We start from the raw sequence: 16,343 nt of genomic DNA, 5'->3' as shown, positions 1-16,343 counted from the left end.
ATTTTATATAGCTTTTTAAACGAATAAGTAATTAGATTGCTCATAAACCTAATCACTTGCTTTTTCTTTTTATTTAGGCTCAGATTTCAACTATAGATCGTATTATTAATAACCATAATAACAACCAACCAACAAAAACAACCATATAAACATAATACCAACCAAAAACATAGATAACAACCACAATACAAAATCAAATAATCAAACCATTTTACACTCGCAAAGTCATCCAATTATCATAATCCCGCCCCTTATGCAAAACCAAACCTTCCTCCCATCCCAGTTTATCCTGTTTATCATAAACAAAATCCACCTCAATTTTCAACATAAAGCATTACACAAAATCAATACCTCAACACTCCATACTCAACAACGATAATTCACAAACATGCCAGAACATGTAACCACACATTCCCAAACATACCTACTTTCCATAGCCCCGCCCCTTATGCAAAACCAACATCCCTCCCCTGTTCTCTCTCTCCCCTGGCGGTTGTAATTGTTTTTATTTTCAAATAAATTTTAGCAAAGTCATGTATTTTAAAAATCTTAAGATTTTTCTATTTATGTCTTTATTTAGTGGTTTCATTAGTGACAAAGGCTAAACTTTCTTGGAAAAATGTCTTTTATGTAAACCATGTTTGCTATTAATTCATTCAGGGCTAAAATATGTTCATTGTCTTCTAATGAAAGAAGGGTTCCTTTCGCCGTAGTCGAGAGCCTAGCCTTTAACTAGTAAGTACTGTATTTACTGGGTTTTTGAGGGGGGGGGTGTCTTTCGCTGGAAATCTCGCCTCCTACTTTGAAAATACCCGTGAAACCGGTTCAATTCGTCACAGCCAGCACTCCTGCAGAGAGTTGGGTTGTACTTGCAGTGTATACAGTACACGCGTTATGCTCTTCGTTAATGTCTGTGAAGTTTTATTTAATCTCTGAGCCATACTGATTCTTCTGGAAGCACACCAGTATTCCACTTTCTCCCTAAACATTTTTAGGATCAGAGTCTTACATGTGGTTATTTCGAAAACGTTTGTACGTGCTCCTTCTTACCATGTTACTGTTTACCGTTACTGACCATATTAAGTTTAAGTGCCTGTGGGCACTTTTCCTGTCCGTGGGGGGTGGACCGTCTTTCATTAGAAGGTTAGTCTGTTCTACTCTGAGAATGTAGGGGGGGGGGGGTGGGAAGTGCCCGCGGTCATTTAATTAGTATTAAAATCTTAGTTATCTTTCTAGTTCACAGGTTTGCATGCATAATTTAATTTTGAAAGCCACTGAGACATCAGGTACTACTGTTGTATTTATGAAAAAGAAACAAAACAAAAAACATACTAACAACTGTGCCATCCTACTCCTTAGTTAATACATTTTATTATTCATAAACAGTTAACATTGTTAGCAAAATATTTTGAATTATATTTAACCCTATTTTTTCTTTAGTTTTGTATTTAACTTATTATATGATAGTCAGACTTAATGTATATTAATGTATATTTGAACAATGAAAATATATTTTTACAAGATTTTACATTAAGCACTTAAAATTAATATGGTTAATAATAGTAAACTGTAACATGCTGTAACAAGATCGGTTAAACTTCGAAGAAAATCCTTTCAGAGAAAATGTTTCAGGTGTGAAGAACAAACCTGTTCCCACACACCCTGCCCCCACTACCATTAGAATATACACAAACATTTTAGCGTTTCATTCTGAGCAGAAGACCCTCACACCTGAAGAGTGCTGGCTGTGACGAATTAAACCGGTTTTACAGGTTTCAATCACAGATTGGGACTCAGTAAAGTAACACACAGCGCCAGTGGATTTGATAATACTGTACCTAACCAAAATCCGCAATATGGAAACAGAACCTGTGTAATTGTTGATAGATGATGTACTCGTAACATTTTTTCAAGACGAACTACAACATTTAAAAAATGACTTGTATGTACTTGATATCTCTAATCAATCCACGGGTCCCAGCACAAAACGAAAGTAAAACGCATACCGTTTCGCGCTTCTTATTAGTTGCTCAAAAGTAATTTGACCGTATGAAATGCATAATATAAACCTAGAAACATATACGTGAGCAGTACTTAAGCACTGTAGTATCGGTGTTAAGACATACCTCTCAAATACTGTAAATCAAGTTAAAAATATCTCAAGAACGATTCTGGTCGTAATGAAACCATGTTTCGTGTATGTTTTCTTTTTCATCTTGAAATAACTCATTTCTAAATACCTTTTTCACTGTTAACATCTTGTAGCAACTTTGCGACAAAATATACACTCTGACAGTTCATCCTGCTACCAACATTAAATAAAACAAATCTTAAGATTTCTATATTTATGTCTTTATTTAGTGGTTTCATTCGAAGCTTACAATGTTTAGGGAGAAATGGAATACTGGTGCGTATTTTTTTCTTTAAAGTACCGAGACCAGCCATATACTGTATGTTTATGTTAAGATTTCCCTTCAGTGGTAAAATTAGATATGAATATTCAATACTTAAACGGGCACAGTTAAGACATTAAATATACATATACATATTGTATACAGTACAGTTTGCATACGGTAATATGTTTATGTTACGCGATTAAAAAATAAATAAATAAAACTGGAAGGTCCAGCACCACCATTATGTTTATATGGTTGTTTTTGTTGGTTGGTTGTTATTATGGTTATTAATAATACGATCTATAGTTGAAATCTGAGCCTAAATAAAAAGAAAAAGCAAGTGATTAGGTTTATGAGCAATCTAATTTCTTATTCGTTTAAAACGCTATATAAAATAAAGTTTATTATTAATTTGCTGGACAGAGCGGTGAACATTATTATGCATAAGACAAAGATAACGATCCTGATCAGTTTAGAAATCTGTGTACGCTGTAAGGTTTTTACTTCTTAAACTTTTAAAACACACGTTTTGAATGGAAAGAAATCCTCTTCCTGGTATAGCACACCAGCACGTCTTTTTTCTCCAATCAGAGGGGTGTCAGATGGTGTCAGCCAATCACCATTCTGCGTTGGGTAGCAACGGGTGACTGTTCTCAGGCGGAAGATGTAAGCAGCTTAATGTTCGTGTTAAATATTTTTTTTAAATTCAATTAAACGGGCACAGTTAAGACATTAAATATACATATACATACTGTATACAGTACAGTTTGCATACGGTAATATGTTTATGTTACGCGATTAAAAAATAAATAAATAAAAATGAAAAGTCCAGTACCAGCTGGATTCGAACACCCAACCTACCAGCTGGTGGTCACGCACCTAGACCAGTAGGCTACAAGGGAGCTCACATGATCAGGCAGGCGAAACAGCCCTACATAGCTCTGCCGCAGTACACGGATATAATCATACCGTTATTAAATTATTGAGATATGCGATTCCATATTATATTCCCTTTTAATCAAATTCTAAAAGTATGCTTGTTGACTCCGGTTTCACGTTAGTTAAAGACTTCGAAGCTTACAATGTTTAGGGAGAAATGGAATACCGGTGTGTATTTTTCCTTGTGATATTTTAAGCTCTAGTTGAATGATAGGTGTCGCATTTTAAATCATTTTCGTAGCTAGAAATTATGAAACGCCCTGTTAAAAGCAAGGAAGTTTTTATGCCCCGTTGAAGTAAAACAAAATGCCTGACAAAGTATGGCTTGGACAGATTCCAAGTGCTTGTACAAATGTGCTAAAGAAATTATACTTTGAGTATACAGCTTGTCCAAAGTCATCCATTATTAAAACTATTAGTAATATCTTCAGTAAAGGCTTTGATGCATAAATATTTCTGATAAAGGTAGGTTGTGTACTTCTGTCCAACTGAGCAATCTTGCTTTCATAATATATACCAACATTTTAATGACTGATGATTAACATGCTGTAATACACAGTTCCAAATTAAAGGCTCAAATGCTGTACATGAGAGGTTAAGCTCCCCCTGGCGGTTTTACAAGGTGACGCCGGATAGTTAGTCACGTGAAACACGTGACACACGTGATACCGCGTGATACTGTGACACGCCCACCGGGGTATGCCGCGAAATACCTCACCCATTTTGAATGGCTGCATCCGTATGTGAGTGGGGAACGTTTTGGGTTAAAACAAAGACTCTCCTCTCCTGTAAGTTTTGAAATGTATGTGCCTGTGTGGTATGTCATAACTTTGAAGTTCTTTTTTTTTTTAGTTTCCTCTGATAATATCAATCTGAAGTTTTATAGTTTTGTATCATTAAAAGACTATTCTTGAGAAGAAAATTTTTATACTATTGGTCTAGCAAAAGACACTGCACCTTAAAGTGTGTAATATGGAGTGGTCTTTAGTGGGGTTATCTTTTTTTTGTCTATGTTCATTTCTATTTTGCCTCTCTTTCTGTAGTTTATGGTCTTGTTTTATAATTATTTTTTAAAGAGAATATAAGGCTCGTCTCTGTCCCAGAGGTATTCCTTCTCTAGATAAAAGGCGTTTTAGAAGGGTGAGGTTAAAGCCGATTCCAAATGAGTAGTCATGTACATCTACTTTGAGTTTATTTTAGACAGTGACCAATTACCTTGTGCCTTCATCAAAACTTTGCTTTAAAAAAAGATTAGGCAGCGAGTCAAATTTTTCTGCAAAGTGAGATAACAGTCCTGCGTTTGAGTATTTGCAGACCTTATTAAACTGATGTCTTCTGCTCTGCTCAGCTCAATAATAAATCTTGGTCACTTTAAATAGCTATTTTTATGCAACCAGCATTAAAACTTTAGTAAAGAATTAAATGTACTCTTTCATTCATGAAGCTGTTTATCATTTGTGAGCTGTAAATAATAGAGTAGGCACATTTATTTTTGTTTTTAAAGCTGATGGTGGTGACAGCTAAATGTAAGAGACAATAACTCATTTTTTATTGTTAATATGCATCGGAGGATGATGGTTACTAGGGTTTAGTGAACTGGAGCAGCAGTTATAATGTCTTGTTCAAGAATGTGCCGATTTGTTTTTACTTTCCCGAAACCTTTTATTTAAATTGCTCTAAGCTTGTTTTTTTTAGTTGGAATCATCCTTCCAACCAATAGAGACATTAGTACTGTTAATTAGCGTCATTGTATTTTCTGCTTCAAGGTTTATGAAAAATTGCACTTGCTGAATCCAGAGCTTGAGGCTGAGGAGATACTGATGTCCCCAAACTCTGTACTAAAACTTCAGACTAACAGGTAACGAAAGTCTTAAATTTCAGTTTCCTGAAGGCTGACATTTGGAGAACTAAAATGCCTCTTTCACATCTTTCTTGTGGCTTGTTTCCAGGGATGGTGTCGGTGTTCTTACTTACCGTGTGCTGGACTGTCCCGACAAGGCAGTCTTAGTCCAGGTGGATGAGAAGGGCCTGCTCTCTTCGGGCTCGCTTACTGGCACGGCTTCACTAGAAGTGAATTCCCAGGAGACCTTTGGAGTCAATCAAACTATTATTGTTGCTGTGAAAGTAAGTCTCGTCATTTTTCAGATATACATCGGATTACTTTTGTGCAAAAAGTCAAGCCTTTGTATTAAACTACTTAGCTGCTCTTGTGTTCAGAAAGTACCAGCTTTGTGTGCTTTGATTTTAAGATTAGCCTGGAGAGCATACAGATCGTATTTACCATAATGAATTAAGTAGTATGGAAATGGTACAGATGTTCTGAATGAGATGCTTTTTTTGCAGGTGGTTCCTGTCTCATTCCTGAGGCTCAGTACCAGCCCAGTCTTGTACACTGCAAACAAAGAAACTCTCTCTGCCCTACCTTTGGGAACAACGCTTACTTTTACTGTTCACTTCCATGACAGCAGTGGGGATGTCTTCCATGCACAAAACTCTCTCCTTACATTTGCAACAAACAGGTACCGTAACTGTATCCCCCTGAAGATGTTCATCTGTGTTCTATAGCCTGTTCTCTTTATTGCTTCGGTGAACAGTGCGTATAAGGGCACAGAGATGTCTCCCACACAGTTCATTAAATTGGAATGATTTAGATCCGTTCAGCCTCTTGTTTTTCTGCAGCTGAATGGATGGCGATTTGTGCACCCAAAATAACCTTAATTAATTAGTCTTTTAAAATAGAAAAGTTAAAATTTAGCATTTCCCCCCCCCAAGAGAAGGTTCCTCTTATGAATTTCTCCTTCTCATGTGAAGGGAAAGGGAGGATTTCTCTCACTGTGATTTCAATTAAAATGAAGAGAATGTGAGCTTATCCAGTCACCTGAGTATTCCTTTTGTTCAATTTTTTATGTTTATATATATATATTATTTTAAAAAATATATTTTTTATTTTTAATGTTTATTAAAAGAAGGCCCAGATGTGCGAGGAATAATAAAATGAATGATCTTGATGGTACTCATTTATACAAGGCATAAAAGGGCTTCACTCTCGCTAATGGTTGCACTTTATTAGACAAAGATAGAACTCCTATAAATAAGTAAGTTAGAGATTGTTAAACTTGTAGCTAATCGGGTTTATAGGGTTCATGCAATAATTTGTACGATGGTGCTTTCCTCATGATTTCGCCCAGCAAGTGCCTTTCCACCTGAACGAACTAAATTAATGAAAGTAAGTGAAACACAGAAACATTATAGCATTTCTGTCCAGGGTACTAACTAGGAAACCTTTGATTCAGCCACAGACTAAATTGTTTCTATTACTTTGCTTGCAAGCAGCTGGCAGACCATTTGAAAGCTAATGGGGACTAAATAAGTGAGCTTGGGACACAGCAAGCAGCAGGGGAACACTTTAAAACTAGATTTTGAAAGTTGCAGGCCATGTATGACATTACTTTGCCCTTAACATTTACAGAGTGAAATTCCCACATACCGATTTGCTGTCTGTAAATGTGAAGAAAGTTAGACCACAGGAGATAACATGAACCCACCAGAGGGAGTTTTTAGCAACAAGTGGACTATACAGTACACCTGCTGTTCCAGATGTAAAAGTTTATAGTCTGTTAGTTTTTTTTTTAATGTACACTTTTGGCAGCCAAAGGCAATGTTTTTGAGAGAAGCATATAGTGTAAACTCGCAGTTGTCCACGATTATTCATTGTGTAATCTCAGTTCAGAAGAGAGGTAGCTGCGTCATGGTGCCCTCCTTTGCCTTTAAGTTTATATAAAGAGGCAAGTGAATTCTGATTAACTTCATTGGGAATTCAGTTTGCATTAGGTTTTGGTGCACATGTACAATGTCATATATCACCTTTTCTTGTAAAGTGTTTATTAAGAATGCTGCTGCAGATGGTAAACTGGAAGTTCAGTCAACAGCTGTACAGAATCGTTATTGTACTTGTTTACCAGCCTTGTAAATTCTAAATTGCCTTCCAAGTGCTTTTATTTCAGTGTAGATCGTTGGCATTTTCCCGTTTACTGAGTGAAACAAAGCACATAAAGAAATCCACTTGGTCAGTGTGGATCGGCATTGACAGGTTATTGTTTTTTTTTTGCCCCCCTGTAGGGATGATCTTGTGCTGGTTGGGAAAGGACCAAGTAACAACACCTTTATTGTTCGAACTGTGAATGTGGGGCTCACTTTGCTGGCTGTATGGGATACAGAGCAAACTGGAATAGCCGACTACGTGGCTTTACCCGTTAGACACGTCATTCACCCTGAGGGGGCTGAAAGTCTGGTCGTCGGCGATGTTATCTGCTTTCACACTCCTCTTGTGAGTCAAGAAGGTGGGTAATCGCAGCCTCCAATGCTCAGAAATTGAAACTTTAAAAATTTTAGAAGGCTTCTCTTAATTGGACTTCATTGAAATCCGACTTCATATGTTTGTCAGCAAAATGCGTTTTATTGAGTGCTTTCAGATTTTCCGGAATAAGTGTTTGAGTTTATAGAGAGCATTTTATATAGTTGATTGGTTTACCTCTGCCCCACTGCCTCGTGTAATTCTCTGAAAGAATTGGTTTCTGTGAACCCCATTAATCCAAAGCAAGATACTCTTAAACGTCTACTGTGTAAATGTTCTCAAATAATAAATCCAAGTAGACAAGCTATTTATCTTTGTTAGGTAACATAATAGCAGAACAAGGCGCTCTTTAAGGTGTTTAGTCTTTTGTGGGTCGCCATCCTAATTAAAACATTGAGAGTCATGTACTAATACTATATAATACATTTATGTGAATTAGTAGCTTTTAGGACACATTTTGTTGAAAACGATCATGCAAATGAATAGTACTCAATAGCTATATATATGTTAAGTGTTCTTAAATTTTACATTTAAACATTGATTGATAAGCATTTTAAGATGCTGATTTTTTTTTGCACTAGACCGTTTGATAATTGTGTAGCTTTACTTATTGTACTCATTGAAACATCTTTGATCTTAGGAGTTTCTGGCACATGGAGTTCCTCATCTGGAAGTATCCTCCAAGTTGATGCAAAGACGGGCACAGCAGTTGCAAGAGATTCAGGATCTGTCACTGTGTATTATGAAATTCCTGGCCAGCTGAAAACCTATAGAGAGGTAATTGTCTACACTTCCTTCTCATCTGGTAATATAAAGAACAAAGTTACTGTAACAAAGCTTTTTAATACTTGTGTTGACCATAAAATACTCTGGTACTATGTGATACAATGTGGATTACTAGCATTTAGTGCCTTAGTGAACCTTCTGCGGGTGCAGAACATTTCTTTCATGTGTAAAACTTTTGTCATAGTCTTTAATTTGAAATAAAGACCCTGAGCCAATGAGGAAATGAGAACTGCAGCCAATAACTTCATTTGTTTTAAAAGAGGCAGGCAAGGTATTCCAACATTCCTAACTGACTAAAGAGCTGCAGTGTGGTATTCCAAGTTTTCAAAGTTTATGGTTCATATCCAGAAACATTCCTGAAAGGTTCAGAAAGATTTTATTTTCATGAAACTCAGATCAGTAGCATTTTAAGGTCATCCTGTTCCAGTTATTAAATTTTCTCCAAGTCCTTTTTTTTAACCGGTTAAAACAGATTATTTAAATGTGTTAGTTAACTCCTGTACGTATATCTGAATTGGGTTGATTATGTGCAAGTCCACTGGCCAAAAACAGCATGGAATGTTTTACTTTTTCTGATGGTATGCAATGTTTACTATTTAGCCATGCATCTTCATATTGGATGCTCTGTAATAGTAGCCAGATCTGTTATATTTCTTCCTTTAAAATGTAGAAAAATACTGTTCCAAAGCTTAGCCATCTTATACAGTGGTAAGGTAGTGGATCACTATTTTGATTCGTGTCTGAGTAGCTCTTGAAACTGTTATTTAATGCCTTGGCGCAGTTATGGTTCATTAGATTCATAACCTTGCCCTGACTCTTTTGCACAGAAAGCTTCATCGTGAATTATGCCATGGAAGGACATCCCAGGTTGTTTTCTAAAATGTTTACAAACCCAATGCGTACACCAGCAGGACTGAGTACTCCATCTGTCTATGCTTTCATCAGATGCTTCACACATCTCATGACTGGTTTCATACAGTTGCATGCATCTCCTCTTTTGCCTTCAACAAAATATTACACTATCAACTGCTATAGAAAATACATTAGCTGCTTTGTAGTCTTACATCTGCTAATCGTAGCACTCTGTGCCATCAAGAAAATGCAGTCTTTCATATGTCATTGGAAAGTGGACATTCTTTCACATGGGGAATCATTTTGTCTTTGTTGGGAAACCGTTGAACGTGTTTTCAGCTGCTTTCATCTAAGCTTCTTTTAAATACATCAGCCAGTGGCTTACTGAAAGGAAACCTAGTAAGTAGACAAGGCTATTACTTGCAAATAACAAATGAAATAAAGGCCAGCGATTGCATTATTTAATTTTTCATAGCCTGCATTAGTATTTTCTTTTCTGTCAGTGTTTTGTGGGTTGTGTTGTCCAAGTGATGCTTAATATTTGTGAAACCACACAGTTTGCAAAGTACAATGCATAGCTCTGTTTATCTGCCTGGCTGCTTGAATATTTTATCAATTATATATAATTTGCTTTGAAACTTTTGGCAAGAACCCTGTCTGGGTGCAGTCCAAGTTTTGATCTTTCAGAGACCTATCAAGCTAAAAAATATATATTTTGACCTCTCTAAAGATGGCAGAAGAGGTCCACAACTCACCAGTGGTTCTCATTAGTCTTTTCTTACTTTCACACCCATGACACTCAGAATGTAACATGGGTGATCATAAGTGGTTAATAGAAGGTGGATCAAAAACCTTGGCTATTACTGGTATAAACTAAAATATGCAAATATGCAAATGAAAAGAACTCCAGCTGAGGTATTCATTGATTCAATAATGCTATTTAATTTTAGCAAGAGAATATACACACTTGCTCATCCATGTTGTTAATTAAGGTAAATCTTAAAATACACGAATAACATGTTATTTTCTTCCATTAAATCATTTTTTCTAACAGTGGAAGAGTCTTTGAGATATCCACACACCTTAAAGTTAAAGGATTAAGTTCTCCGTTTACAACTGTAAACAACTACCATTTATTATTTTTGCTGACTTCTTCGTACATTTTTCAAACAGACTGTGCTGATGTCTGAAGCTGCTACTGGATCAGTAAGAAATGAGTGGTGACAATAAGAAACATATTGGTGGTCTCATTTTCTTTACCTTCCTCATTTTAGAGAGCAAGAGGTGTTGTTCCACAATTCCTTAGCCTGAATGTACTTACTTATTGAACACCTTATTGAACACTAGTCAATTTTTCTAGCAGGTTTTTTTCCCCACTGTCACTTTTATTAAGTGGTCCTTCAATGCAATTTTGCCTTTAGATCTGTCAGTTGTTTCTGTGTTTATTCTGAGTTTAGTACTTAAACAAGTATGTCACTTGCGTGAATAATGACGCTGCATGTTTTCAACAAAAATAGGATACCTACTACTATTGACTTTAGTATGGATACCATATCTGTTCCAGCCTGAAGCTAGTTTGAGCAAAAGAGTACAACATTTCCTGCATATACTGCAACTGAATTATTCCTGCATTGTTTTCAGAAGAGGTAATTGATGGGAGGTAAAATGTTTAGCAGACTGTTCTAGTGACAGAACCATTACATGGCTATAGGAATTTAATTTCTGTATTTAGTGATAACAGAACTAAATTGTATATATTGTTCAATAATGGAGTTTATCAAAATAAATACCACATAAGCATTGAGCAAAGGATCCCTGTAAAAATACAATGTTAAAATGTGTAAAGTGTAAAACACTCAGAAATCCTCTTATATGGAAGTGTGCCTCACCGTACAAGTCATCATTGATTCTTTGAAGCTTTAAAACCCATTCTTGAGGATAGCCAATCATTGGCATTCTCTTTAAAAAATAACTCTAGCTGCTCAGCGATAGGAGTGCGAGTTAAACAGATTTATCAACCGATCTGCTTTTTCTGGGGGATAAGGGTGTTTACTTTAAAGCTTATGAAATCTTTATGATTTGCAGTACTGGACAGAATTATTTCTTTTGCTATTCATGGAACAGCTGTTGTGCTCTGAGCCACTGCACTGTTCCCCAGTCCTCTCATGAGCAGTGCCACAGCAGTCTCTGCTCATACAAAGCTGTTTCTTTTATTTAACTGAGAGCTTTATGCCAAGAAAATGATCCAGATTTGAGCACAAAAATGGTAGATTTGATGACTCATGCTCAAATGTACAAATTTGTCTTTAGCATTCAACCCTTCTCACGCTAAAATGCTTTTTATTTGGTTGGCCTGCAATTTGATTTTATTCCTGAATGTGAATTAAAAAAGCGCTAGTTTTGTGTCAGTTTTAATTCGTTTGGTATTACTGTTTTATTACAGTATTATTACAGTTTTATACATTATGAATATCGAATCATGATATACATTAGCCCTCACTTTCTGTAGTGCCTGTAGTGCATCTTTTGGCATTGGTCGTTCTACACCATGTACCAGGACAGTCTTTGTATTGCGGCAGGACATTGGTACACATCTTAATCAGGCATGAACAACAGGCTAAGGACTGTTTTAAGGGGATGGCTGTATATATACAGTAGGGAATTTACATCTGAAATAAAAAGATTCCAAACTGTGCAGAGGGTTGTGACAAGGGCACCTGAATTTTGAAGACAAAATGTGCATTTTTGCACACCAATAACATGTAAAATACAGTGTAATGGGTTTTTATGCCATTGGTCTCGTGAACGTTTAGCTGAACTCAACCATGAAAAATACATTAACAGTTAGTACTGGTTTGAGTTTAGTTTTCTTAATGGACTCATAAACATGAAGAACCATAATTCATTTTACGTCCGACTCAATGGACAGCTTTCTAAACAGGCATTGAACAGACATAATTTCATCAGTAAATTATCACGTTGCTGTCTGTACTAACCTTTCTAATAATTCTATGTGAGGACTGAAAAAGTTAAGATTGATAATCAGTAGCTTTGTTTTCTTTTTCTTTTTTTTTTTTTAGAAATTAGATTTTGACTCTTGTGCAGTAATTCTTCCAGGAAGCTAAAGTAAATACCGCTAACATCAATGTACTGTATTACTGCATTTCAAGAAAGATTCCACTAGCCATTCTTGGGGAAAAAAATAATTTAATTTAATTTTTAGTTCCTCGTACTTGGAGTATTAAATGTACCTCGGTGCATGAGACAAATACAGAGTTTTCAATAGAGAAATGACCCAGACTTCTTGATAAGTCACATATCGCCATCTGGTTTGTCTTAGGCTCTATAGATTTACCATATTGGTGCAGTAGAATCCCAAATTTCAAACAAGGTCCTGATGGATAAATTAAAATAAATTACGATGGAGGTGATGTTCATTAATGCCCTAATGTACATTACTGAAAACATTGTAATGGGAAAGTTTAGAGATTTAAGATTTAAATAACTTAGCTAGGTTTGTACCTGTTATATACCAAATGAATTGCTACTTCTTGCTTACTAGGCCTGAAATCTAAAAACTACAGATCTCAAGTTATTACCATACAGATTTATGAACCTGTTTGAATCTTGTCAATTACACTCATTTCAGAACAGGTGTGTCATTAAAACATTAACTGAAACAGAAGCCCAACCTTTTTTTTTTTTTTTTTAATCCTATGGGCTGTGTTTCCGACATTTTCCCTTGAATATATTGAATATTGAGCCTATTTCAGGCTCCGTTTCCCTGTGTAAAAGCCCCCCGATCATGCTGTTCTTATACAGTCCTTGTTGCTCTGATTTTAAGGTGGTGATTACCAGTGCCAGAAGGACAACTATAATGACACACACTGGAGTAAAGAACACTGGAGGAGAGGTGGATTCCAGGGTACTAGTTACCACACGAGAAACTGGCACCAATCTAATAGGTAGGATATTATGAAATTAATCATTTGTTGAAGCATGTATAAAGAGCACTTACATTATGTGGAGAACATGATTATAGCTCTGCAGTCTAATAAATCTGTGATGTATACAGAGTTTTAAGAGTTCTTAATTTTCACTTATTGCAATGTTTTCACTACATGGTTATTTTTCATGATCTGCCTGTATTAAAATGACTTCTGAGTGCATCTAGTCAAAGCGTTAAGTGTTACGTTTTCAACCAAATTCAACTTGTATCTTTTAAGATTTATGAATGCAAATATGCATTTGTGATGTGGTGTATGAATTGGCATTGCTTTTTATGGGATTATTTTTTTTCATATTACCTACCGTTTGTAACAAGTGCCTGTTTTCTATAATGGGATCTGAAGCAGGTTGGAAACCATCTCTTACTTTGTTTTAGTCCATTGAGTTAAAATCTAGAAGACATTGAGGACTAGAAAGTATTGAACAGATTTAGTCTTATCAGATCACCTAGGAATGCATTCTTTCCACTTGCTTGGCACTCAGTAGTGTCAGTATCGGCAGTGTGTGCTGAAATGTCCTCATTTGAAAAATCAACGCTGGCTATTAATGTGTTACAATCAAAAGAAAGCGAAGCGCACCTTGATTTTTTTGTTAGATACATGTTCATTGATTCTTTACAATTGTTTTTTTTTCCCTGTTTAGGGCTCTGTTCATCGCCTCAGCTTGAAGCTATCAGCGAGTTACACCCAGAGTCAAGCATCAGCTGTCAGCTCCAGTTCAGCAGTGATGCAGTTGACTTCCCTGCACATGACGTGTTTGTCATAAGAACAGGATTTGATCCAAGTACAGGTACAGATGCCTGGAATAACTGTGGGAGGAGTAATGTGCAAAGAGATGTATGGGCAATATCTGAAGAGCTGTATTCGCGTATATATGGGTGTAAAGACTGATTCACAATGTCATTACAGGTCTTTTTAATAAGTTTCATTTTGATCTTTAATCAATCGAGATTTATTGTTGAGGCGATAAGATTTTGCATTGAGTAAAGTTTTGTGATACTTATGAATGTATCGAAAAATTGTATGCTTTTCTTCTTGGCTAGTGATCTAATTTGCTTATGTACTTTATACTTATAATAACAGTTATAGTAAAGTGTTTGTAGGTATCTAGTTCTTCACTCCATTTGTTAATAAAAAAAAAAGCTGCCTGAGACCACTGACCGGTGAAGTAAAACCCATTTGGATCTTGAAAGTTTTGTGAGAAGGCATTAAAAATCAGGAGGGGTGAGAATGGGGGGGGGGGATATGAGTAATTATTGTGCAGCTTGTGAATGTATTTTAATTAAAAGTAGATGAGGCACTTGAGTAAATTATACACTAACTATTAAAGGCTTAAATGATTTTTAACAACCTTATATAACTGTTTTGAACGTTCTAGGTTTTTACTCGTGCTCAATGAACGTGCAGCACTTGAATGACCAGCAGTTGAAGGTCCTGAGTACCACAAGAACAGGAGTGGTGGTGAAAGTGGGCATTCAGGGAAGCCATTTCTCAGGGGAACAAGATAGCGCGGAGTTACCCATTAATCCTGGCTTCTATGCTGATCAGAATGAGATCCTCTTGAGCGACCAGCACTTCTCCACCGATCTGACGGTTTACGGAGCCCTGGACATCCTGAGCCACCTGGAGGTGAGGCATTAACACTCAGGAACGGTTGAATTATCTGGCAACCTCTTTCGCTTTTCACCATAGGATGAGAAGGCGTTGCATAATTACAGCTGATCAAGAAACATTCCCTTGTAACAGAATCCTCCTCAGAATCATTTGTGTTCCACCAAATCGTGTAGATACTGATGGGTTTGTCTAGGTTTTAGAATTATTTCTCTACAGATACAGTATGGTCACACAGTTCTACAGAAAACTCCACATCTGCCAAATTCTCAAGGAGGGGAAGTAGCCTCTGTCAGTATTTCAGACACTAAAGATTTTAGACTTAACAGAATGTTTTTCTATTGTTCCAGAAGCTGTGAGGACAAATACCAGTATTTAAGATACTAATGCAACTGGCTAACTGAATATGAAAAGGCAACTGATTGTATGAATGTCAAGGCATTCAATACAAAACCACAGAGAACTGAATTATAGCAGCTTCCTCAATATATAATAGTCATGATTACTTTGAAATCCTAGATACAGAAGTGGTTTGATGTTTAGCATGAGAATTATTTGTTTTTGGTTCTTGTTTCTTTTCTGTTTACTGACCTTTAAAGCTGTAATCAGCCATCATTTAGCCATCTGCATTTCCTGTTTAAAGCTGTGATTTCTATTAATAGTAAAGTACTGAAGTATTCTTGTGACTCACGTCTTGTCATGTTTTTGCGTAATTTCGATTGATTAAAATGTGCAAAATTTGGTTTCCTTCTATTTGAACTGTTAAAAATAAACCCACAAAGAGACTGGTAGAACTCAACTCCACAAATAGCTTGGTTTTAAACATGGCTTTTTTATTTCCTAATTTTTAGCTGTTTTGTGTACTTCTTTGCCAACAGTAATGGGCTGATTCAAGCTGTGATGTGAACAGATATATACTTGACTATAATTGATAACTGTGTAGATCTATTTGAAGGTGGGCAGATCAGAAAACATCCTAAAGCAAAGAGCCTTGTGTAATGTTAGAAAAGTGTAATGAAGGTGTGCATCCTCTTCAGGTAACATCTAGCTCCCCTGTCATCGTTATCAACAAGAAGGAGGTCTCGGATGGGTTTCCCAGCTTTGTGAAGTTCGCCGTCAGCATTTCTGACCCAAGGCTAATCACTCAGGGAGCCATGTCAGCAAGAATCTCCATATCTAGCCCACTTAATGACCAGTCCATTATTATTCCTGTAACTGCAATCCATGTAACTGATAGAAGCACTGCAATGCAAGGTAGGTTTAATTTAATTAGTCGTAGGTGCTGTTTGCATATTTCAGATCAATTGTATTTTAAAATGCTTGCAAAGAGCTGATAATGAACACCATGAATACTGTAAAGTAATTGTTCTAATACCATACAGTACGTAAATATGTTAA

The 16,343-nt window shown here is 36.2% G+C and overlaps 1 protein-coding gene across 2 annotated transcripts in view; it reads left to right on the top strand.

Moving 5' to 3' along the window:
- nup210 (nucleoporin 210) overlaps positions 1-16,343 on the top strand; it is a 45,185-nt gene that overhangs the window by 26,301 nt on the left and 2,541 nt on the right. For both annotated transcript variants that reach the window (XM_069189458.1, XM_069189459.1), the window contains 9 exons: positions 5,102-5,193; positions 5,285-5,459; positions 5,679-5,854; positions 7,455-7,675; positions 8,330-8,466; positions 13,172-13,292; positions 13,978-14,124; positions 14,713-14,963; positions 15,983-16,199. In XM_069189458.1, coding sequence (XP_069045559.1) covers positions 5,102-5,193; positions 5,285-5,459; positions 5,679-5,854; positions 7,455-7,675; positions 8,330-8,466; positions 13,172-13,292; positions 13,978-14,124; positions 14,713-14,963; positions 15,983-16,199 — 1,537 coding nt within the window. The remainder of the gene's footprint in view (positions 1-5,101; positions 5,194-5,284; positions 5,460-5,678; positions 5,855-7,454; positions 7,676-8,329; positions 8,467-13,171; positions 13,293-13,977; positions 14,125-14,712; positions 14,964-15,982; positions 16,200-16,343) is intronic.

This window comes from Lepisosteus oculatus, chromosome 4 (genome assembly GCF_040954835.1).
Source record: "Lepisosteus oculatus isolate fLepOcu1 chromosome 4, fLepOcu1.hap2, whole genome shotgun sequence".
NCBI lineage: Eukaryota > Metazoa > Chordata > Actinopteri > Semionotiformes > Lepisosteidae > Lepisosteus > Lepisosteus oculatus.
Note: the sequence above shows the minus strand (reverse complement) of the source record. Positions and strands in the feature narration are given on the sequence as shown.